At 44.5% G+C, this 23,644-nt stretch overlaps 1 protein-coding gene and 1 long non-coding RNA gene across 6 annotated transcripts in view; one reads left to right on the top strand and one right to left on the bottom strand.

Moving 5' to 3' along the window:
- Nucleotides 1-344: 344 nt before the first annotated feature.
- On the bottom strand, nt 345-13,326 carry LOC137844972 (uncharacterized). The gene is made up of 4 exons (XR_011090052.1): nt 13,162-13,326; nt 9,309-9,395; nt 5,799-5,944; nt 345-3,199 (listed from the first exon to the last, which is right to left on the bottom strand). It is a non-coding gene; the product is annotated as an uncharacterized lncRNA (long non-coding RNA).
- The window catches only part of IQSEC3 (IQ motif and Sec7 domain ArfGEF 3), a 99,883-nt gene continuing 89,139 nt past the window's right edge, over nt 12,901-23,644 (top strand). For 3 of the 5 annotated variants that reach the window (XM_068661601.1, XM_068661582.1, XM_068661592.1), the window contains exon 1: nt 12,901-13,607. In XM_068661601.1, the coding sequence (XP_068517702.1) occupies nt 13,120-13,607 (488 nt within the window). In that variant the 5' untranslated portion in view covers nt 12,901-13,119. The remainder of the gene's footprint in view (nt 13,608-23,644) is intronic. The other 2 variants (XM_068661573.1, XM_068661609.1) reach the window with 2 other exon arrangements.

Raw genomic sequence — 23,644 nt, 5'->3', positions numbered from 1 at the left:
CAGTCCTGCATCATTTAATTGTACTTTTGACATTGCCTCCCAGAAGCATATTTCAGAAAATAAAGTAATATGTGGCAAAAAAAAAGCACTAAAAAATTCCTTTAATAAAAGCTTGTTCCTGCAGAGTTAGTTTCAAGCTGGAAACAATTTTTCATCTTTTCAAATATAAAAACTAAATAAAAGAAATCAATAATCTGTGGGAATAAGACTCACCTCTGTGAGAAGAAGTTCATCCAAACTCTTTGCTCTCAGCGGCAAGCTCCTAGTTAAGAATTTAAGTGGGTGTTCAAATGGCTGGGTTGGGTGAATAGTTGTTTATTTGATGCAGTTGTTGCACCTAAAAATTAAAGTCTGGTTTTACCCAAAGTCAACCCCCAAACAAACTTATCAATGCATTCGGTAAACCAAAAACAAACAAACACAGCTTTAGGGTAAATTGTTAGTTGTCTGTTTGTTTGGGACCAACTATAATTCTCCCACTGTCTTGCAGATGCGTGTAATCAAAGCAAAGGACTATAATCACAGGAGAACTTAGGCATCACCTTCTTCAGAGAAGATTTTCCAATTTCTACCCAACAGGAGACCTAGTGACAACTTGGAATTCTTATGTGAAATACGTTAGTTCTGAATGAGAAGTGAAATACATATTAAACATTTCCAGTGGTGTTATTACTCTTGCATTTCAACCTTTCAGATCCTTTCCATTGCTCTTAAGTATTCACATGAAGTTATTTAATTTCAAAGCCTACCATATTAGGCTATTACAATTCCTTTATGCTGCAGGCTAGATATCCTGGTGGTCCTGTATTAACTGCACTGCAATAACTGTATGCCAAGGTGCCATGTTAATCTCACAAGATTCTTCTCTAGAAACGCGAATTTATTTTGTATCTGCATTATAACATCAGGTCCTTCTTAGCTCTGTTTTGAAGAGCTACAGGTATAACCTTCCTGCTTATTCACAAAGCAGTAGGATATGCATTTCTCACCTCAGCCTTTAATTCTCCCTCACTCCTCCCTTTTAGGTATATGTCAACAAGCCAAAATAATATTGTATGCTACACAACATTCATTTTAACAGTGAGAATCTTGTCATTGTTCCATAAAAGAATCAGTGCATTTATTTAATAAATATTTCTAACAGTGCTTTTATGTGCTAGCTAAACTGTGTAGCTCATTCTTCTTATTCTTTTTTTTTTTTTATTTAAAAAAAAAAAGGTTAAGCATCAATAAATAACTACCCCTTGTATTTATTTATTCCCTGCTCTTGGGAGAAGACAGAAGGCTTAGCAAAAAACACACCCTCCAAACTCACAAGTCTGGAGAGTTTCATACAGACTGGAGCCTGTGAAAGGGGGAAAGGGGTTTATGCTCCAGTGCTAATGCTTCTTCCCTGAGAAATGGGCTACATTTGTGTCCTACATTGTGGATTACACTACATCTGTGCCACCTCTGTGGTATGTGACATGGTTCTGTTGTGGTCCAACTCAGCATCCTGATCAGGAACTGCTGAAACAGAAGGGCTGTACCTGGGTGATGGCACAGGACTCTCCCCTCTCTTCCTACCAGCCTTAGGACTTCATCTGTGAAACTGGGATATCCAAACAATTTGTTGGAAAAAGAAAAAAAAAAAAGTATTTTGGCATTCCTATCTTGTCCTCATTGTTTTAAATGTCCATAATGTTCAGTGAGAGCATTTAAAATTCACAAATAATTTTGCATTGACTGAGTGCTTATTTTGGCAAATTAACAATTTATGACAAACAATTAACTACATCAGTTTCACCGTGACCTTCTGTAGTGGGTGAGCACATCCACTAAAATGAGCCAGGAACAAAGAATTTTCAGCAGGAAGGAAGATAGGATGCCAGCCAAGCTCCGAATCTCTCAGTTTAGGCTGAGTTTCAATCAAAACCAAAGACATGATCTCAAATCCATACTGATCATGAATATGTCCCGCTGGATGCCAAGAATCAAGGCTGAGCCCCAAAATCCAATCAGGTTGTTCAGGCAGCCCTCACTATCCGTTTTTGTCAGAGCATTTTGCTGCCAGGCAGGGATGCTGTGCTGGAATTGCAGTGACAAGCTGCATCCTGCTCTGACTGCCGAGACCGCACAGGTCTCCTCTGCCTGCAAAAGCCTTGGGGCAGTCCTGCCTTTAAAAGCAGGCGGTGATGGATGTGGTGGTGTACGGGGAGGGGGCCTTCCAGCCGTGACCTTTCCAGCAGGCAGGGAAGTAGGCTAAGCACAGAGAGGGCCAGGACAGGTCAAGTCAAACAGCATTAGGAGCAAGAAGCTGGCCTGTAAGGAAAAGAAGCAAAGGACTCAGGACCTTCGAAACAAACAAACAAAAAAACAGCTGCGAGTAGGAAAGAATATCTGAAAGGATGAGAATGGATGATCACAAAGGAAGAGGAGGAATTTGTTTGGGCTTGAAATGAGTGAGAAGGACTTGCCAGAAAGCAAATAAGAATATAAAACAGCTACAAGAATATCCCTTAAAATTCAGACTGACCTGGCAGTTATGGAGCATTGGCTCCAGCAGGGATGAGGGGCAGCCCCTTCTCTTTATTGTGCTGAGTAGTATTTACAGCTGACGGCTCCTGATTTTATTTAGGACATTATCGCCGATAGCCATGCAAACTGTGGCACATTGTTCCACATTGACTCACTGCTACTTCAGAACCACTAGAAAAGCAACGCAGACATCACTCAGGGCGAGAGCTTGGCTCCCGCTAAAGTCAACGAGAGCCTCACTCTCTGGCTTTACTGTCATGTAGCGAACCGTCGCCTTTAGCTCTGCATTTCCCATAAAAGAGCATTTGCACTTTCCAGGAGCCCGCTGAATGAACGGTCTGATGGCTGCAGCATCGCTGTTCAAGCAGGGACACGTCCCAGTCAGAGCTAGCTACCAGTTCGGCTGAAGCAGCAGTAACGCCACTGGAAGTGCCAGCAAGGAGGAAGAGGGTTAATTAGCACGGCGGTAAAAATGCCAGCAGTTGCCAGAATCTCATCTCCACGTGGGCTCCCATCACAGTAACTCCTTGAGTTTAGCTGAGCCTGCAGGAGCAATGAGGAGGTAGTTTTTGCTCCTACTCCTCTTTGGAGCCCCAGCCAGGACAGGCAGACTGTCACGCTGAGAGCGTTACGGTCTCTCTGAATACAACCAGGCTGCTTGGCCTTGAGCGTGCACCATTGCCTGCATGGAAGGGATGGAAATACAACAAATTAATGCCCCAAACAACATTGGTTCAGTCACATGCAGGTTTTTTGTTTTGTTTTGTTTTGTTTTGTTTGTTTGTTTTCTACACCTGTTCTGTTCAGTTTGGTATAATACTGCTTATGTCCTGAAATCTATGCTGTGAAACACAGGGTGTACATTATGGAAGAATTCCTGCTGCTGCTACAGCCCAGCCTCTCCATTTCCAGAAGCTTGGGACTGTATATCCGTCACCTGCCTGATGCATTAGTTCCAGGTTTGCAACGAGAAACAACTTTTTATTTAGCTCCTCCTGAAAACATACTCGATGTCACTTTTTAACCTCACTGGCTTCATTCTACAATCACCAGGCTGAAAGATTACTATGTTCCCCCCCCCCTTTTTTTTTTTTTTGAAGAGAGTAAAGCTCATGGAGTATCAACAGAGTGTATCTGCATCTGAAAGACTGATAAAAGTACGCAACTGCAGGCAGCTGCTCCAGTTAGACAGACTTTTGTGCATGGCCTGAACCCACTGACTTCAAAATGATGTCTCACGTGCCTGCTTGCCTGGAGCAGCTTATAGGATTGGGGTCAGAGTTTCAGATACCAGGGGAAGCCTCTCCCTCAGCCCTGCCTCCATTTTTTTCTTATGATCATCATATTTCTATCATCTTTAGTAGCACTAATGCAGCCTGATCCCTCTAAACTGTCATACTGGTAGAAAAGGAAAATATGTTTGTCTCTTCTCTCCTTCTTCCTACTCTCTCTCTCTCTCTCTCTTAAAAACCTGTTAGGTATGATGACCTGCATGAGAGTGCTGGATTTATTTGAGGAGATTCGGCTGCTAATTCATATGTACTAGGACTGAGAGACACGATCTGAATTTGGGATGTCTGTCTATTAATAATCAGTTTGTTATCTTAATAAATATTTGTGATGTGTTTATCTGACATAGATGACATGTTTATTATTACAAATAGGCTTATTGGTCATGATTCACATCGGTCTCTATTATTTTGGACTGTTTTCATTTATCTGTAGGCAGCTCATGCTGTTTTATATATTCTGTCACAGTTGGTTGTGTTTTGCCTTTTTGTGCTGATCTCTGTAAAAAAAAGCACAGCACATAGGAAATTAAAAAACAATGAGAATGTTTCCAAAATCATCGCTGTATCACATCCATCCAGCAGTAATTTAAATGTGTATGAAACAGAGTACAAACCTAGGCAGATGGGAAGCTTTTAAACAAAACATAACTTAAGACATCAGCAAATGACACTGGCTATTTTGGGATACGGACCTGAAACTAAGACAGAGTCAGTGGAAGGACTAGTTTTGTCTTTTGACCCAGGGCCAGGTACCTACAGGCTCCTGTGTTGTGAGATTTGTGGAGGGAGGGTCCTGTTTGCACATGTGGCCTCGATCCCTCATTCAGGTATGTGATGCTGCCATCACTCCTCAGTTCTGTACGGAAAGCATGCCAGGTAAGTACAACAAAACTCTGAGACTCCCTGCTACAGGGTGATGTGGGTGCTAAAAATCCAGACAGGCTCAAGGGGAGACCAGTCAAGCTGGTAGAAATGTACTGAGGGGCTTTCTAGTGCATGGGTATCACCTCCGGCTCAGGAATTCTGTTTGGAGGCATATCTGGGGAAAGTATCACTTTGTGCTGCTCCCACTGTAGGTCTCTTTCCTAGGTATCTGCTTTTGGCTGGTCATTTATATGTTCTTAAGGTCTTACACAGTGGATTTCAACCTAACTATTAACTCTTTTGAGTCTTCCTTTCAACCACACTGCACGTCTTTATGACAAACATTCAGCCAATCTCTCCAGTTTACTGAGAAATACTTCAGAAACCTCCTGTCCTCACGCCTCCCTGCCTGCTTCTGAACATTCACTTCTCTTTCACAGCTTCTACAGCAGTCTTGCCCTGCAGACCAAACATCAGCCTGCCCCCCGCCTCAGTTCTGCTCACCCCGATGACTAACAGGCTATTCATCCCTCACCCTATCAATTCTGCATGTTTCCCTATGTATCATGTTTCCCAATCCCCATCAATTTTCATTCCCTTGTCCTTTGATGAGAACTCCTCTTCCTTTGCCATTTCTTTCTGCACCTTCCCAAGATTAGTGCTGCAGAGAGTGCCGCAGGGCAAAGAAGTAACTCAACTGTCATCTCTGCATGGGACAGAAATAAGGAGCAGAGCTGCTGTGAGCTTTTGTTTTTCCTTTTTTTTTTTTTTTTCTTTTCTTCCATCCTTAAAAAATGAGTGTAGCGTTGTTTGAGAAAATAGTTACACCCACTCTCAGAAAAGGTCTGATAGGATGCTTTTACATGGGGAAACAGGCAAATATAGTAACCAGCAAATCAGCGGGGAATTTATCTCTGGCCAAATTAAAATATTGTAAGGTTATAGCAGCTTGCTTTGTTACTAGATTCACTTCAACCACTGCCAGAATCCCACCACTTGTGAAGAAATTCACAAGACCAGGTAGCATGCACCCAGAACCTGTGTGTAATCACCACACCTTCCTTGTGTTAAGCTAATGCGCACTACACAAAAGCTAGAGCTGTGTTCTACCATTATCGGACCCACCTCCTGCCTTCTGCAGCTGGGCCCCCCAAAGCAGATTGGTCCCTTGTGTCCTTTGCCAGAGGCCATGCCGTCAGAGGCTGGGCTGTACGGAGTCAGTTGCAGGAGTGTGGATGGTGGCAGCTGTCTGAAGCAATTCCATCATGTTCCTAAAAGAAGAGTCAGAAACAAGTTCTTTCAGTTTTGAGTCACAGGTTCTCCCTTTTGGCTCTTCATTTGCTCCTTAAAATTCTTTTGGACGCTAAAATACACCACAGAAATATTTATCACAAGTCAGCATGTCTGAGCACAAGCGATCCTATTGATAAGCAAATTTGAAGGCCAAGGTTAACCTGAGCAGAAGCCTGACCCCATAAATAATGAGCAGCAAGTCAGGAACACATCTGAGCAGAGACCTCTTCAGCAAACATTTGACCTGCCTCTAGGTGGACCACACTGTGCATCAGCAAATATGAAGAATTACCTCAAAATCCCAAAGAATGACTTAACTTTTTAAAAAATGGTATCATTTAAAGAGTTCAGTCTGTTTAGCTTGCTAAAAATAATATCATCAGGTGATCTGATCAGTCACCTTCAAGGAGAGAAAAGCTTTAGGACTAGAGAGCTCTTTATCCTAGAGGAGAATTGTGTAAATACTCATGGCAGGAAAGTAAAAAGCATAGATTCAAATGATAAAAATATTCCAACTTGTGAATACTGACAGGGATTACCTACTGGGACACAATATCAAGGAATGAGACAGGTTCTTTACCTTTTACTACCCTCATAGTTGCACCAGGGGCATTTCTGGAGATAGATTGTTCATACACTCAAGTTCCAGTTTCAATGGCTGCATGGGATTACATGGCATGTAGCGCGTCAGGCCAGATGCTTTATTGATTTGTCCTGGCCTTAATTTCCCTGAAAAGTCAGCATCTGCTTACCCCTGTTACATAACAGGAGCACAGACCAAACAAGCCACTCTTTCAAGGTGAAACAGGACGCCGCTGTGGGGCTGCAAGCAGAAAGCACAGAGTCGAGAGCAGTGCTCCCTCTACTTCAGATGAGGATTGCCTGAAGGCAGGAGGAGCCCTCTGGCAGCCTGGGTTTGCTTCTGCACCTAAAGGCCAGGCGGTATAGTTGGCACTCTTACCACGCTCTGTAACCTGAAATCTGCAACAAGGTGAACTTTCTCTCTCATGTTATGGCTGTCAAATTGTTAATTCACACGGGTATCACAGAATCAGAAGCAAAGGGAAAATATCTTGTTCTAGAAACCGAACATAAAATGCTGAGATGTGGTAAGGATGAATACTTCGGTTTCTTTCATTACATTTTTTTTTTCTCTTCAGTGGAGTACAGCTAAGCTGACATATAAATATATTAAACAGCTGCTCATCAGAAAAATGCTATATTGTAGCCTTAACTGAAATTTATTCTGTTCATGGATTTTTTAATTTTTATTTTCTTGACTATATTTGATCTCAGCTCCTGCAGAAAAATCTTCTCCTTGGACTATGAGTTTAGACTTAACATTTTTCCATTCTTTTTTATTTTTTCCCCCCCGTGTATATTATGCAAGGTCAGATCACACAAACTTGTCTCATCTGAAAATCCCTGTTTAATTCAGTGGGACTGGTCAGATAGGATTTGGAGAATCATGCTCATATTCCAGCTTTTTCACTTTACTGCAGTATTTACAAAAGACTCAAAAACTGTCAGTTCAAACAAAAACCTGACTGACACTGAATAAATGTCTCTGCATAGCTTTTGCTCTCTAAAATTAATCAATTAAGTGGGCAAAGCTTCACTTCATGAAAAAGACAGGAGATAATGTAACATTCAGCAACATTAAAAAGGCAAATGCATTCCTAAGAGGGACTTTGATTCCTTTTAAGTTGCAGTAAATAATGCAAGGTTGCAATAGCACATTTCAGATATACTCAAGATTTTAAAATGTGTCAAAACTACACATGCTCAGCTAAGGCTACAATACCGAATTTGTACCTTTTTCTTGATGAGCAGCTGTTTTAAAATATTTATATGTCAGCTTAGCTGTACTCCACTGAAGAGAAAAAAAAAAAAGAAGCAATGAAAGAAACTGAACTTATCACATCTCGGCTCTTTATGTTTGATTTATAGAACAAGATATTTTCCCTTTGCTTCTGATTTTTTGATACCTGTGTGAATTAACAATTTGACAGCCATAGCATGAGAGAGGTGGTTCGTTTGGTACAGATTTCAGGTTACAGAGCGTGGGTAAAAGTGCCGACTATACCGCCTGGCCTTTAGGTGCAGAAGCAAACCCAGGCTGCCAGAGGGCTCCTCCTGCCTTCAGGCAATCCTCATCTGAAGTAGAGGGAGCACTGCTCTCGACTCTGTGCTTTCTGCTTACAGCCCCACAGCAGTGTCCTATGTGATCGTGGGCAACACACTTGACTTGGTCTTAGCTTCAGTTTATCCATCTGTTTAACAGGTGTAAGCAGATACAGACTTGGCTTAGACTCAGGATGGTGAAACATCTCTCATTGATCTGAATAGTTTTGGATGAGGCCTGAAGTGAAAGAAGCCTGAGTGAAAGAAGCATTTAGGAGATGCAGATTTTTTTTTTCCCAGCCATGAATTATGCATGAGTACATTGTGATTGTCTTGATTCTATCCTCTATTTTGAAATTATTCATCTAATTCCTTCAGAAAATTTTTGGTCTGTAGGCTGTTTGCAAGTAGTTTTGAGATTTTCTACTTAAGCAGCTGCTAACTTCCAGGTGGGGGTGGAAAAGACCCATCTTCCCCCCAGAAAGCAGAATGGACAGGTGTCAACATAAGACTGTGATCATTCCCCTTCCCTTCCCTTCCCTTCCCTTCCCTTCCCTTCCCTTCCCTTCCCTTCCCTTCCCTTCCCTTCCCTTCCCTTCCCTTCCCTTCCCTTCCCTTCCCTTCCCTTCCCTTCCCTTCCCTTCCCTTCCCTTCCCTTCCCTTCCCTTCCCTTCCCTTCCCTTCCCTTCCCTTCCCTTCCCTTCCCTTCCCTTCCCTCTTTAATTCATTTTTTTTTTAAGAGTATGTCATCCTTCTGGATGTTCTTCTTATCTATCTTAAGAACTGGATGAGGATGGACACAGTGGGAAACACCACTGGGTGTAGTGCTTTCCCTCAAAATTCTGCCACAGGTTAAGGTCAACAGAAAGAAGGGGAGAACACGTTAGGTTAACTAAGGTGGGTTGGCCAACATTAAATCTGCCATTCCTTGAGCTCCATGGACTTGACCTTGAACACCAACAATCTATGTTGTATTCAGGTATCCTTGTACAAAATTCTCCTCCTAAAACGGAGACAATAGTAATAAATGCCTTATAAAAGTATGTATAAAAATCAACCAACCAATGAAAAAAAAAAAAAAACAACAACAAAAAGCATTAAACTATCATAAACTTGTGATAATAAGACCACAAAATCATAGCTGGGAACCTAAGCTGTGTTCCCTGCTTCTCTGACTGATAATACTTTGGATATTGAATACCAGTAGAAAGTCATTACCTTGCAAGCCCTGGACCAGGTACGTGCTGGGGAACGAGATCAATGTGAGAAATGGAGAGAACTGCCTGGGTTTCTTGTGAGAAGCTCCTGTCCAGGAGAAGATGTAATTGTGAGGAAGGAAATGCCTTGAACAGAATCTCAAATGGAAAAACACGTGAAGTCCCTACCGGTCAGAAGGCTGGAGCAATTTGCTTGCATCAAGTTTCGGTGAGCTGTTGCAAATTGAAGAGGGATTAGAACCTCTCAGAAAAAAGTTACAAGAACACACTGCAGTATTTTTTTTCTGCAGATGAAACACCTGAAGATGTTACTACCTTCTGTGTCATGTATGCCTATTAATATACTAATTTATTGCTTCACTCTACTCTGAGTGAAGTAAATATCTAAATAAATATAAAATTCAATCCTGTAATATTAGACCTTTCCATGAAATCCAAGGGCTTGACTCATTTGCATTTTGCTTTGTTTATATAATGCATGCTTATTTTAATTACTATTGCTGCACTTTAATTGTAATTCTCTGTGCAATGCCCGAGCACCTTGCTAAGTGGATAAGGGAAGCACTTTATTCCATAATAACATAATTAATCCATTATTATTCATTATTATTTTTTTCTGGAATGGGCTGAAAAGAATCAGGACTTTGAAAAACACAATACCAACAAATTATCTACAGCGAAAATAATTTTAACAGAATTCATACTTTTCATCATCTTCACCATTGTTTTCCTCTTGATATCATCTCTCCTAAACAGAGAAGCAGCAGCATTTAATGACCTGAAGATTGGGCTAAATGCCAAGGATGCTCAAAATCAGAGATCACCCCCACCTCCCTGTCCCCTGCCCCGCTTCCCGCGTGGCCTTGGCCAAGTCATTTAATCACTCTGTGACACCATTTCCCTGTTTCTGGTGGCTGCCATCCTAGCATTCACCTTCAACGGAACAGTAAGGTTTACTTCACTAATGTGCAGAGCTTTGCAAATGATATATACGAGGTACTGTGGCAGCGTAATCAAAGGGACACAATGATGGCTGGATAAAAGAGGAGGCGTTTCCTAGCTATGCGGGATTCTTGCTTACCGAGCAAAAGAAGACATTCAATTTCTTCTGATATCCTTGCAGATTCCTCTTGAATGAATACCCTCTCTTCATTGAATTTTCTTATTACGAAGGATTATGCAACCCTATTACCTCTTGAAATTTTGTAAGTAGATCCCTGCATAGACTTTCATCACAAAAGCATTGTGCTGCATTTCCCTTTGGCACATGCTCTCTGTAGAAACCTGGAAGGTCAGGGCTGGTCTTACCATTTTTGTCTGCCAGTCCCTAGACCCACACAGAAAACTGGTTTCTTTCTGACTCTCTTAAGTCATTCATTTTAAACTTACCAATCTATGGCTGTAGGTCCTTGTCTGTTTTATTTATGACAAAAAATTAAGAGTAGAAACTGGGCTAATGAGGCTGGTCAAGCAAATAAAGGCTGCAAAAAAAGCGAATAAATATGTCAAGCCCATTCCACACAGTAAAATTCACGTTGCCTGATGAGCATTCAAGCACCATGACACAGGACTTCCAAGCTGTATGGCCTCATCCCTGGTCTTCCACACCAGGACACATTTTCTCGTTAGTTACTATTACCTTAGGAATACCTACCACAGCCTGTTGTACTGTATATGGATAGGCCAGCACAATGTTTATGGCCCTTATTTCGTCATTGCTTTTACCCAGGTGGGCAGAAAAGGAACCTTATGTCCAACACGAAGATAGAAATGCGCACAGAGCTAGCCCCTGATGCTGAAACAGCCTGTTCCATCCTGCAAGAGAAACAATCCCTGCCTAAAGTCTCTCCTAATGAGGACAAGGAAGCTCTCTTATCTTTGTGTGTGTGTGTGTGTACGTACACCAATGTACCCACAGCCATCCCATGTTCCTTCCCAGAGTGTACCCATGCCAAAAGTACATTATTTCCTCTGGTTTCCCTGGACTGCATTCCTGTGAGATAGGACTGAGCTGATGCTGCTCAGCAGTGTCTCTTGAAAGGAGGCAGCATAGCAGCACAGTCTCCTAAATGATCATTTCTACGCTTACCCCAAAATATCTTAGGTGCTTTCATCTCCCCTGTGTTTCTGCGTATGCCTTTTCACGTTCCCCTACAACCATCTCTCACCTTGCTGCACAACACCGGTTCCTGTTCAGCCGGCCCCCCCTCACAAGACATTAATGGCACAGCAGGCAGTGAGGTGGAGAAAGGTCTCTCTTAAATTTTTTCCATTAAAATCATAAGTGTGTGGGATTTGAGTGCTCTTGGAGTTCACTCCAGGGTCTTCCCCTGACACAGGGGACATACGGCAATGCTTCACGATCCCCCAAAGCCACCTCTAAGTGCTTGCAAGAGAGCTGTGAATAGCAGCTCCTTTTTAGAAGGAATCTGCGAACGGTTTCTAATCCTGGTGATCCTGTTTGCATCAGTTTACATTCCCAAGGCTATCTGTGAACAGAAAGGACTGGAAATACACCTTTCCGCTCGGCTGAGGCTGAGATTCTCCTTCACATTTCTCGGTCCCTCACTTCAGGAGCTCCTCGCTGCGGTGCGGTTTTTGCTGATCTGAAAAGGCTAAATGAAAATAGTCCTTCCCCCAAAATGATCTGCTTAAGGACAGTTGCTTTTCACTCTGTGGACCCGCACATTTTGGATGCTCAGTCAGATCTAGTGATGGGCTTGCCTAAAATCAGGTGTGACTGCTTGCTGCCCCTCCTGGACCTTCAGAGCCAACGCGGATTGCCGAGGTTGCTGCTCTGTGACCAAAACTCTTCACAGATCTGCACCAGAGTCCCTGTCAATAAGTGCGCTGCCTTTACCTGGGCTACTTAGCATGACAGAAAGCACGAGGGTTGTTTCCTCAGACCCAGGTCTGTAAGTTTGTGAACTCAGAGACGTGCACGAGGATGGGCAAGGGAAGGCATTTCGCGAGACATGGACATCACCTGCTCAGAAATGCAACCTGCACACCCAGGCAGAGCTCCGCACTTTGTCCAGTTTGCTTCCCAAGAAGCTGAAGGAAACCAGGGCTTCAGGGGACCAAGGCTTTGGGGAACCAAGGATTTGGAGGAGCGGCAAGCTAATGGGGGTGCCACCGGTTCCCCCATTTTCCCGGGGAGCTCCTTGCCCGCTGCGTGCTGCCACCACCAAGCAGCACCGCTACCAGCAGGGCAGCCACCACCACCTCGAATTACACCGCTTTGCTTAAGCGCAACCAACAGAAAAAAAAACAATAAAAATTAAAAATAAAAATAAAAGAAACCACTAAGTCATGACAGGAATTTATACACATAACATAGAAAGGCACCGCGCAGGAACGCCACTGAGGGAGGGAGGCAGACCGGGACGGGGACAGGGGAAGGGGCTCCCCTCAGGCTCCCTTCCCTCAGGCTCCCCTCCCTCAGCCGCCCCCTCAGCTCCCGCCCGCCCCCCTCCATCCCCCGGCGCCTGCGCGGCGGGGCCATGGGCGGGCTCTCGGCGCCCCCCCCCCATAGGAACGGCTTCGCCCCCCCCCCCCCCCCCCCCCCGCGGCACCAGCGGGCGGCCGCTGGCCGGGCGCGTGCCCAGGCGCGCGCGCGCTCGCTCCGGCGGGTGCGCGCCCGCCTGCCCGGCCGCGGGAGCGCGCCCGCCGCCCGCCCTCCCCGCAGCCAGGCGCCGCTCGGGCCGGCGGGCGGAGAGGGGCCCGCGGGGTCCGCGCAGGGAGAAGAGAGAGAGAAGGAGAAGGAGAGGGGAGAGGGGGGTGGGGGGGTGCGTGGTGTGGGGGGGGTGGGCATGGAGAGCCTGCTGGAGAACCCGGTGCGCGCCGTGCTGTACCTGAAGGAGCTGACCGCCATCGTGCAGAACCAGCAGAGCCTCATCCACACCCAGCGGCAGCGCATCGACGAGCTGGAGCGGCGGCTGGACGAGCTCAGCACCGAGAACCGCAGCCTGCGCGGCCAGCGGCCGCCCCACAGCGAGCCCCCTGCCGCCACCGGGGCTGGGCTCCCCCCGGGACCGCCGCCCGAGCACCCCCCGGGGCCGCCGCCGCCTTCGCCGCCTTCCCCTCCGCCGCCTCCGCCGGGCCAGCCCGAGCCCCCCCAGCACCCCCAGCACCCCCAGCCCCAGCAGCAGGCGGCGGGGGGCGGCCCCGGGGGCGGCCGGGCGGGCGGGCAGCAGCCCCCCGCCGAGAAGGAGGGCAGGGAGAAGGGGTGCTGCAGCGCCCTGCTCCACCACAAGACCCCGCCGCCCATCGGCAAGGGCATCCTCGGCCGGAGACCGGAGTGAGTGAGGGCTGAGGGGCGGGTGGGGGTCCGTGCTCCTTCCCCCTGCTCCGTGCTGCCTCCCCCCTGACCGCTTTTCTTCCAGGGGCAGGTGTCCGTGGCCAGCCCGAGCCCAGCATCGCGCCCTCCTCGCCTGGCACCGATCCCCGAGTCGTGGAGCAAACGCCAGCCCGGCGTGGCAGCGGGGAGCCTTTCCTCCTGCTCGCCCCAAGTCACCGGCATCCTCCAAAAAGCCCCCGAGCCGCCGGGGAACATCCCCGCTCCTCCCCGGGAGCTGGGATCCTCCTCTCCCCGCTGCCAGGGGACGCGTGGGGGTGCGCATGGTGCCGGGGGGTTGGCGGGGGTACAGCTGCCCTGCGTTTGTGTGACATTTAGGATGCGTATCGCTGTGGCTTGCCTTTTTTTTGTTGTTGTTTTTTTTTTGTTTTTGGTGAGTGGTACCCGATGCTGAACCAGCTCTTGAAAAGGACCAAGTGTTTTTTAGCAGCGCAGAAAGCGTGACTGCTAGTGCTGGATGCTGATAGCGGTCTGTGTGCGTGCGTGTGTAGTAAACAAGGGTGAGCATTCCTGCACTGGAGCTGGTGGAAGAGGCGACTCCTGGAGTCTCATTCGCTTGGGTTTTGTGCCCCGTGTATGCCGTCAGTTCGCCAGCTGGTCATGACAACTGCACAGGGCATGGTGCTGGCCTTGGTTTAGGTGTTTGGGAAGCAGGGGGATGTTGTCTGCTCAAAGCCAGTTAGAGAACTTGGGAAGGGAAGGTGCTCGGCTTCTGGTGTGGCTTCTCTAACGTGAGGAATTTGCTAGTGTAAGTAGTACAACTAACTAGAGCTGCTCTTCCTTTCCGGAATGGGCCCTATTGTTTTGCTGATAGCGATGCCAAAATAAAGTACGCAGGACAGTGGATGGCCCCAGACGTCTTCCTTATCTCTTTTGGCACTTTTGAAACAAAGGGCCCCTTCTCAGTCGTGTTGGCTTTGAGCACAGAAGCGTGGCGATGATATGGAGCTGGATTTTCAGCCGGTGTAAGTAGAGTTACAGCACTTCACAACAGCAAGGCATCTACCACACGATTCTGTGAAAACCAGTAGAGAAATTACTATTAAAAGAAATACTATTAAAGGACTACGTACGGTCAAGGCATGCTTGAATCCCAAAAGATGGGTCCGTACTCCTAAAATACTGCACTGTAATGATTCAATTTTGCGATCACACCTTAAAGGAAGCGTGTGTATTAAAATACACAGAGTGTTGGTACAGGTAGTAAGCATTTGCAGGATCTGGCCCTTATTCATCATGCAGTGGATGAAGTTTTAAAAAGACGTGGGGCCAGATCCTGAGCTCATGCTGCTCTAAATCCGGAATGGCTTGGTTGGAGTCACTCGGTTGAAAACAGTGAGAAATGCGTATAAAAATGCATAATCAACCTCATTGTTTTTGAAATAGTGAACCCCTGCAGTGAAGGCTCTGTTAGAAATGTCGTATTAGCAAGGGCTTTCCTTCCTTCCGAGCAGAGTTTCTAACATATGTCATTGCCCAGACTGAAGAATCAATTTCGGTGCAGAAGTCTAAATGCCTCCTCCTTATCCGAGCTTTTTTCTAGTGGGGTTTGGTTGGGACGAGAATCGTGGATCTGTTCTTCGTATCAAAAGGCACAAAGAGAAGCGCGTTAAGAACACAGGTGATCGCTGACAGATCGTACCACAATCTATAAATAACAGAGAGCTGGATACATAGAGGTAGCCTTTTTGTGGAAAGTCAGGGCTGCTGCTGGGGATAACAGAGCAATCCCTGCAGCGCTCTTCACTCACGAAGATTGAAATAGACTGCTTCTGTTTCCTTCTATAGCATAGGCAAACCGAAGTCTTTGTATAGAAAGGGAAATAGGAAAGATGCAAAATAGTCTACAGTTCCCACTCCTGCCGGTTCCCTTTTTTCCCACTGATTGTGTACACCGGGTTTCATCCTCTCTCATCTCTGACTGTCAGAAGGAAATCAAAGGGACTGCAAAACCTAACTTAAAGGCAACTCGAATGTGGAGGATCTTTCACCGCCTTTTTGACAGCATGCCCAGTATCCCTTGTGATCCAGCTGGCCAACCTGAGAGTTGTATTTTGGCTTTTGCGTGACAGCAGGGGACATGTACTTTAATACCTACTCAGATTAGGTGTCTGCGCTTCCTTCCTTCCTACGCAAATCTGAACGTGTTTTTCCCTGTAGTATGAACCCTGAAATTCAGTGTCCTCTGTTTTTTCCCCCTTAGCCAAGAGCGTAAGAACTGGCTGCTCACTACAGAAAATGGCCACTCTAAACAGAACAGAAATGATGTTTTAGCATGACAAGACGCAGTGGCTGAAATGAAGGGCTAAAGCAGCACCCAGGCAGTGCCCGGCAATCACAGCCTGGTGATGGGATTTCCTCTGCCTCTCACAAAACAGGAGGTTCTGTGCAGCATGTTTAAATGTACTGGGGGTGCCCCGTCTCACCTCAGACAGCCCAGGGATTTTGCTCCATTTGATTTAGGATTGAGGTTTTTTTTGCAGCCCAGCTCACCTCAAGCCCTGGATAGAAGTGAAGAGCCGAGCTTTTGGACACATGTGACTATTCATGTCAAGTAGGGCAGTCTTCTGCAAGGGGCTGGGAAGAAAAAACAACAGAATCATCTTTTTAAGAGAAGTTCAGTCTTACTTTCATTGTTAGCTCTCTAATAGAATTTTTGTTGCTGTTGTGTGCGTGTTTTTTTTAATAAGAAAATTACATTTTTAAAGAGAAGAAAAATGCAATGCCTCCTCTAGAAGGGAAGAATTACTGAGTTTTGCAGAGGCACAGTAATTGTTGCCTCTTGTTGCCTGAGAAAAGGTAGCCCTGAGCTTACCTATGAAAGGAGAGACAGGGAGAAAGATCTTTGCAGAGACTCTGAGCAAGAATTAGGCTGATTATTATTCTGTGGCATCTGTCTCTTTCTACCTTAGGAATCTATTGCATAAGCGCCTCACAGCTTTAAAAACAAAAAAATAAGGTCATTCGTCATGGAATGTTTTGCTTCAAAAATACAGGTTGCTAAATTAGCATGGCTTAGATCACCCTTAGGAGGCAGCCTCTTGTCTTAAGGGACCACCCGAAAGTATCGTCAAACGCCGTGAGTATAAATTTTCCTCCCCGTCTTTATCAGAAAACTGCCTTCTCTTCCAGTCCTCAGTACCCTTCATTGAGTATCAGAGAAACGCCACGGGGTTGAATTTAGCACATTAAGTCTAAATGGCCTGAATCTTGCCGTCTTTTTTTTCAGTGAAAGTCTCTCAGCGAAGCTCTGCCTATGGAAGGACTTCAGATCTTGAGCCCGTGCATTATCTGGAAAACTGACTTTGGTTAATACGATTAAATAATAGTTAACATTCAGTTGCTGTTTCTTCCTTCGAAAGGCGTAGGTGCAATTTACGAACATTCAGCGTAGCATTCAAGTCTTCTTTTAACCACGTCACCAACACTGGAAGCAGGTGTAGAAGCAGTATTTGTCTGGCACGACTTACAGAAGCTAAGTAGATCCTTTAAATTATTAGTCTCTGTTTGCTCTGCAAGATCGTCTCATCATGCAAAACAAACTCTTAGGACTCTTGGAAGAAATTTGCTAAAATCACGTTTTCCCAGAGGTCTTAGAGCTCATTTGGATTTGCATTAGGCTGAAACCTATTCTATTTTATTTTGTACTAATTTAGGACAGTATTTTTTATCTTATTAAAGAGGCGTGTTTTAAAAGATATTGGTAGAGGCACCTAGTCGGTGCTGTGGTCTGAGGCTGTTTGCTGTATTTTTGTTTAATTTCAAAAGCTCAATTATGTAACTTTGAAATGAAGATATTGCATATGCAGAGGTGCTGTTTTCCATAATTTCTCTTTTTAACTATGCATTAATGTTCTATTCTATGGATTATCTCCAGGGTAAAGGCATTAGACAAAATCCCACAGATTTCAATGGGTACTAACAATAACTGTAAATATTATGGCTTACTATTAACATATTTTGCTATATTTGCGCATTGCACCAGCACACACAAAGAAAAAAAAAAGGAAAAAAAAAAGAAAAAAGGGAAAAAAATAAAAGGCCAGAGCAACTCTGAATTGCCCATGTACCCCAGATACCCATCCCGTTCACTTTGGGTGCACAAGCAGTGCTACATATGCCCTCTGCTTTCGCTCTTTTGGATTCAGATTTCCCCCAGCCTATTTCAGAGTCTGACTCCCTTGAGCTTTCACACACCAGAAATAGTTGCATTGGGGCTGCCCTTGGTTCTGAAAATCCCTGCTAGCAAGGCACAGTTTCAGCATCAAAAGTTACTTGGAGTAGAGCGCTGTAAGCCGGTTTCAAACGACAGGGGGTTGCATTGGCGTAGCTGCATGGATGCCAAAGCCCTGCTCAGACGAGAATGAAATAAAGATTACAATGGGAGGAGAAAAAGTAGAGTCTCTGCAACTGTGTCCCATTTTAAGATACATCTGTACTGGTTCCATTCACATGGTAATCAGCCTAAGACATTCTTTACGGTACGAACACACCTGCGTCATATCTGCATCAGGGCCTATAAAGTCCCAGGCAAAGGAATATGGAATTAATGATTCATAACAATATTATAAGAGATCACAGATGAGGCAAGAGAAGGAAAAAGTCTCAGCTTAGGAGGAGTTCAGGATGAAATTCTAGGCACAAAATTGCATAGTGAAGATGGCATGAGGAATTCCCCCCACGGGGACAGGACTGCAATATGGTGCTATATAATGTCCTGGCCAGAGAAACACACTATCAAAGCCTAAAAATGCTGCTATGGAAAGTCTTACTGGCTGGCTGGGAGCTTCGGGAAGGAGTCTATGGGCAGTACTGACTGTTGTGCTTGGAGATATTTTTGTGTCACTCAGCTGTATGCTCTGCTGCAGCCAGGATGCTCTTCTCTGGTGGCAAGGGTACCTTTCTTGCACATGCTTTGTATCGGCCCGCTTGGTGTCACTTCCGAGGCAGATCCGAGGTTAAGGATCACCAGGGGACTTCAGGAGCCATGGGCTTGCATGGCAACACTGTTAGCAATCAGAAGAATTCATGCATAGCTGTTTGGAAATTGTGTACATGGAAAAATGCCCCAAATGAAAAGGTATTAAAGACACCTTTGAGAATTTCTGCCAGGTGACTCTTGGGCTGGTTGTCCCTTTCTTTGCAACACACAGAGCACGGAAGGACACCCATCTCTTTGAGATTGCAACAAGTGACTGATACTTCCCGGTCCTTCATAAAAAGATGTGCACGTGGGAATATACAGTTTGGGCATGGTACATACAGTTTATGCATGCAGCAAGTGGCTACTTACATGAGGCACAGACTGTACCACCTGCACCCTACATAAAATTATTTGCACTTTTATTCAGGGCAAGCCAGCGAAATCTAGCCTTGGGATGCTTTTCTAGTCCTTGGGTGATACCAGACCAGAGCTTGCTAGCGGGCAGTTTGGTCTTTGATTAATTTCGGCATCTCTCTACTCATTCAAAGGAAGTGTTTGCCTGATAAAACAAAAAATAGTTATGCAGTATACTTATCTATAAGTACCTATAGATAAATGGATGTGTTAGATTGTAGCGATATGCCTATCTTACACTTCTATTTTTTTTCCTTCTGTGTTGTAAAGCAAGTAGAAAGAGTAAAAAAGAGCTATGGCCTCAATCGTATTGTATTAGGGTTTATAGACCCTCTGCTTTTGCTGTTGGTTTCCCTATAATCGCCTAGGTGCTTTTTCCCCCTTTCTTTTAGTTCAATGATATTTTTTTTTCCATTATTTTTTCCCTTTTTTTCCACCCTCATTCTCTGGTATGAAACCTTTTGTTGTTTCTCCCTTAGGAAAACATTATAGAAAGGCAGAAATATTCCTCTGTGTAACAGATGGAAAATATTTCATTTGACATAAATTACCTGTAGCCTGTAATCATGGCTTGGTCCACATTCCATGGAACCATGTAGGAACAAATGAGCAAACGAGAAAATAGTCATTTATGGAGACAAAGCTTGAAATGTGACCTTTTTTTCCTTTCCTTTCATACCTTTAAGATATACGTATATATAATTTTTTCCCCCCAAAGAGTAGTATCCTGAAACAAAGTAATAATATTCTTATCTATTCTGGAATTTGTCATTTCATTTAGCTAAGCCCTAGGTGAGAAAATGAGAGTTGGATTTGTTTTGCGCAATGGCTCTGTTTAAGAGGCAGAAAGGTCTTAGTTAGAGTAGTGGACTAACAATCTTAAGATCAAAGTTCAATCCTTCCTAAATGTATTTTTAACAGCCTTCTGATGCTGGACAGTCCCTTTCATCTCTGTATTTTTTAAGATCTGTAGCAAAGCAAGTGGGGATATATTGTTACAGATAAGAGTGGGCAGACAGATCAGGAACAATCCTGTTTATAAATTTCAGCATAGGAAGGAGTATAAATCTCCTGTCGTTACTTGCAATGTGTGCTGCAAAGCAATATGTGTATTTGCACATATGAGAGGGAATGTATTTGCATGAGCATTTGCCTACTGTATGTGTCTAAGAGCAAAGTTGCAACAGCACCTAGCTTCTGTGCCTTTTACATACAGAAAAGCAAATTGTCAGCTGGAGGAAATCAGTGTATCTTTACTGACGTCAATACAGCCATGGCAATTTACATCACCTGAGGATCTGCACCAGATTTTGTGCATCTGTCCTCACACACAAATACACATGCATCCACTAGTGTAAATGAGCGTTGACAATAGCAATAGATAGCGACTGATCACAGAGATAACACCGAACAATGAGAAAGCCATTAAACAGCGTTCTGATCCTTCATCTAGTAGGTTTGTAATATTTTCATACGGTATTTTAATTTAAGTTAGGCGTTTTGCCGCTGTAGGCTTATAAATATATATTTGTTCTGTTTTATAATGTTCTTTTTCTGCGCTCTACTTTTTGTGTACACTCACAGTCTGCTTCTCACACAGGTATTATTTTTATTGCCTTTGCTGAGATGATGTCCATTGATCAGCTGTTATTTTCATGTGCTCTGAAGTTATAACTTTCTGACAGGGATAGAAGGGAATCAATATTTTCCATGATTAGTCACATCTGAGAAAGGGTATTTTGGGGAAATTGAACTGATTTTGAATAAGAAAGAAAAAGAGACAAACCTTATCCTTCCTGCCCTCTTCTAGGTGAAAACAAGGGGGTCTGTGAGCTGCAGAGCTAATGAAACTTGGCTTCCAAAAGATTTGTGTCATGGTGACATTTTCTAATGCCTGACAAGATGTGAGTTCTGATCTACTCTTCTCCCGGTGCTGAGGCTTTTATAACATCTCTCCCCAACATGGAGACTTCTGTGTGAAATGAGTTCAGCTCACTCTGAAGTCTTTCCCTCAGTGGAGAACCTACAAAGTTCTCTCTGTTCCACACCACCAGCTATTTTCATGGAACTTGTAAGAGGTTAGTCTCTCAGAGATCACGATTACTCACTCAAACTTGGCTTAGTTACAAAGTAGGAACCAACACAGAGGCACATACGCACACATGCACACACAGAAAGACAGAGACACATGCTCAGAAGGAAAAAAGAAAAGAATATATGGTCACAGAAAACCTATTTTGCTTAGGAATTCAGGCAGTAAAGACCCTAGGTATTATTTTTTTTTAAATTATCTCTCCAGTACCTTGAAGTGGCTGAGCAGTCCACTCCAAATTTGTGACATTTTCCTGAAGCTAGTGTTCTGTGTGCCTTTTAAAAGTCTTGGAATATTAAAATTGCAATGAACTGGGAAATTACTGTAGGAATTCAGTGGGCACTAGGTGGAGGTTTACCATTGGCAAATTAATCCTCCCTGTTACTCCTCCTGGCTTCACACATGAAGTTGGTGGATCATCTTAATGCACCTGCCAGGATTTGCATGGTCATGGGCTGCTGCTGAGACAATTAGTACTAAAGAGGTTGATTTACATTTGCACTAAAGCATCTCTGTCATTCTCAAGACCAGTAGAAAATTGACACTTCGAATGTTATGGATCTTAAGGAGGCTTGGGATTTTCTGTGCTTTGGATGTTTTTCTCAAATTCTGACCATTCTATTAAAATTCAGGACCTTGCTGTCGATCTGTTTGTCTCTCTCATGTCGATTTCCAGGCAGTCCTCCAAAGCGGTTCACACTATTCTGCTCCAGTGAGAGAGTCGCTCTGACGGCACCTCTTTCAGCCTCAGCATCCAGCATCTTCTTGCTGCTGTGCCTGCGTGGGCACCGCCTCTGTGCAGCATTCTTGGATCTGCCTCCTGGAGAGGTGTGGTTTTGGCACTGAGGTCCTTAGTGGACTCTATACGTGATGACATTTTGCAAAAGAGAGGTACTTCTCCAGATCTGTAGAGGTTATTACCTTTCTTTCTACTTCAGTGATGGAACCAAGCTCAGACCTTTCTTTCCTTTCTTTCACCCCTCCATGAGAAATACTGTTTGAGAAATACTCCGTTGGGCTGCTCCAGGAAAAGTTTCATCTCTTCAGTCAGTTCAGCATCCTCACAAATGCCCTTGTCTTTCATTTGCTGGGTTTTAATTTGCAAATCCATTCCCAGTAGGACACCAGTAAATTGCCTGTGTCTGCCTAGGTGCTCACATGGCCCCCTTCACCATAGTAACTGAGTATCTGGATTTGTCCTGAGGCCCCATGCTGATATCCATGCACACTGGACCACTAACCTTCATCTGAACTTGCAAAGAATCTGAGGAATCGCTCTTTTCTCTGAGAATTCCTTGGTTTTCATGCCAAAGACCCCTCTACAAGCAGTTTTCTTCAATAATATTTTGAGCCAATAAATCTATATCAAGTCAAACTCCTAATATAGATAGACTGCATGGCTCTGATCAGTAATTTGCACTGTTTTAAAATCCAGGTAAGTCTAAGAACCAGATTCGGTTATCAATTAAATGCAACTAAGTGGGTGAACTCACTTAACATATTTGAAGGGATGTGAGATAACACTCATCATCTACGTTAACAGTTCTACTTGAACTGACTTCTGTGCCACCACTGGAGCTAGTTCATTTGAGTTAGCTGTTAGCCTGTCAGCTTCTGTGCATGCTTGCCATGCCATTCATTTGGGATGGCACAGCCAACTGCTGTAATGTTTCCCCCAAGAATTCTTTATTACTCATTTGGGAAAATACCGATCTCCATGTTAGCTGCAGCAATATCCACTGCTGGTCCCTTGTTTCTGCCAGGAAAGGAGAGTTTGTCAAGCTGAATACATAAATATTTGACTTAGTCGACATGCTCTGGTTGGAACTATTATATCACCTCTGTCACCTCATTTACCATGGCTCTTATGCTGACAAGAAGACAGGGAATACCAGATTGCGTCCTTGATGGATGAAAAGCATTGGCAACCCTCACCCCCCAAAAACAAAACAAAAACAAACAAACAAAAAAGACCCACACCACATTATCAGACATCTGGAGGTTTTTACCCTCCCAAATATGGAGGAAAGAATCTACTCCTTTTATAAGGAAGGGATCAGACTTCTGCTGAACTCTAGTTGCTTTCAGCAAGTCATTTTACTGGTCAGCAGAAGAAAGGAAATATTAGTAGTGGGAAGAGTGGAAGAAGAGGATGAGAGGCATCTACTGTGTGTCTCTGTTCTCTGCTAAGGGCAACCTTCAGGCGGGTTTTAAGTCTGTATTAATCTGCTCTTCATATCCCAAGCCTGGAAGCATGGCTGTGGCATTGCCTCAGGACTGCATCCCAGGGGTGTGAGCATCTGCATGCTCTCCAAAGCCTGCTCAGCAGTCACAGAATAGGTATACCCTGCCTCTGGGTTCTGCAGAGGTTGTCTGTGCACGGGGATACAGGCCAGCAGAGGAGTGGACCACAATGCAGAGGAGTTCAAAGGGTAAGGAGAGACTGGCAACTAGACTGCAGGGGTACCAGGAGCCTCAGTAACCTTACCCTGCAGAGGCTGTGAAGTGCTTGGATGCCTGGTTCTTTTATGTGTGTGACTGTAATGATAC

The sequence above is a fragment of the Anas acuta genome, chromosome 1 (assembly GCF_963932015.1).
Source record: "Anas acuta chromosome 1, bAnaAcu1.1, whole genome shotgun sequence".
Taxonomy (NCBI): domain Eukaryota; kingdom Metazoa; phylum Chordata; class Aves; order Anseriformes; family Anatidae; genus Anas; species Anas acuta.
Note: the sequence above shows the minus strand (reverse complement) of the source record. Positions and strands in the feature narration are given on the sequence as shown.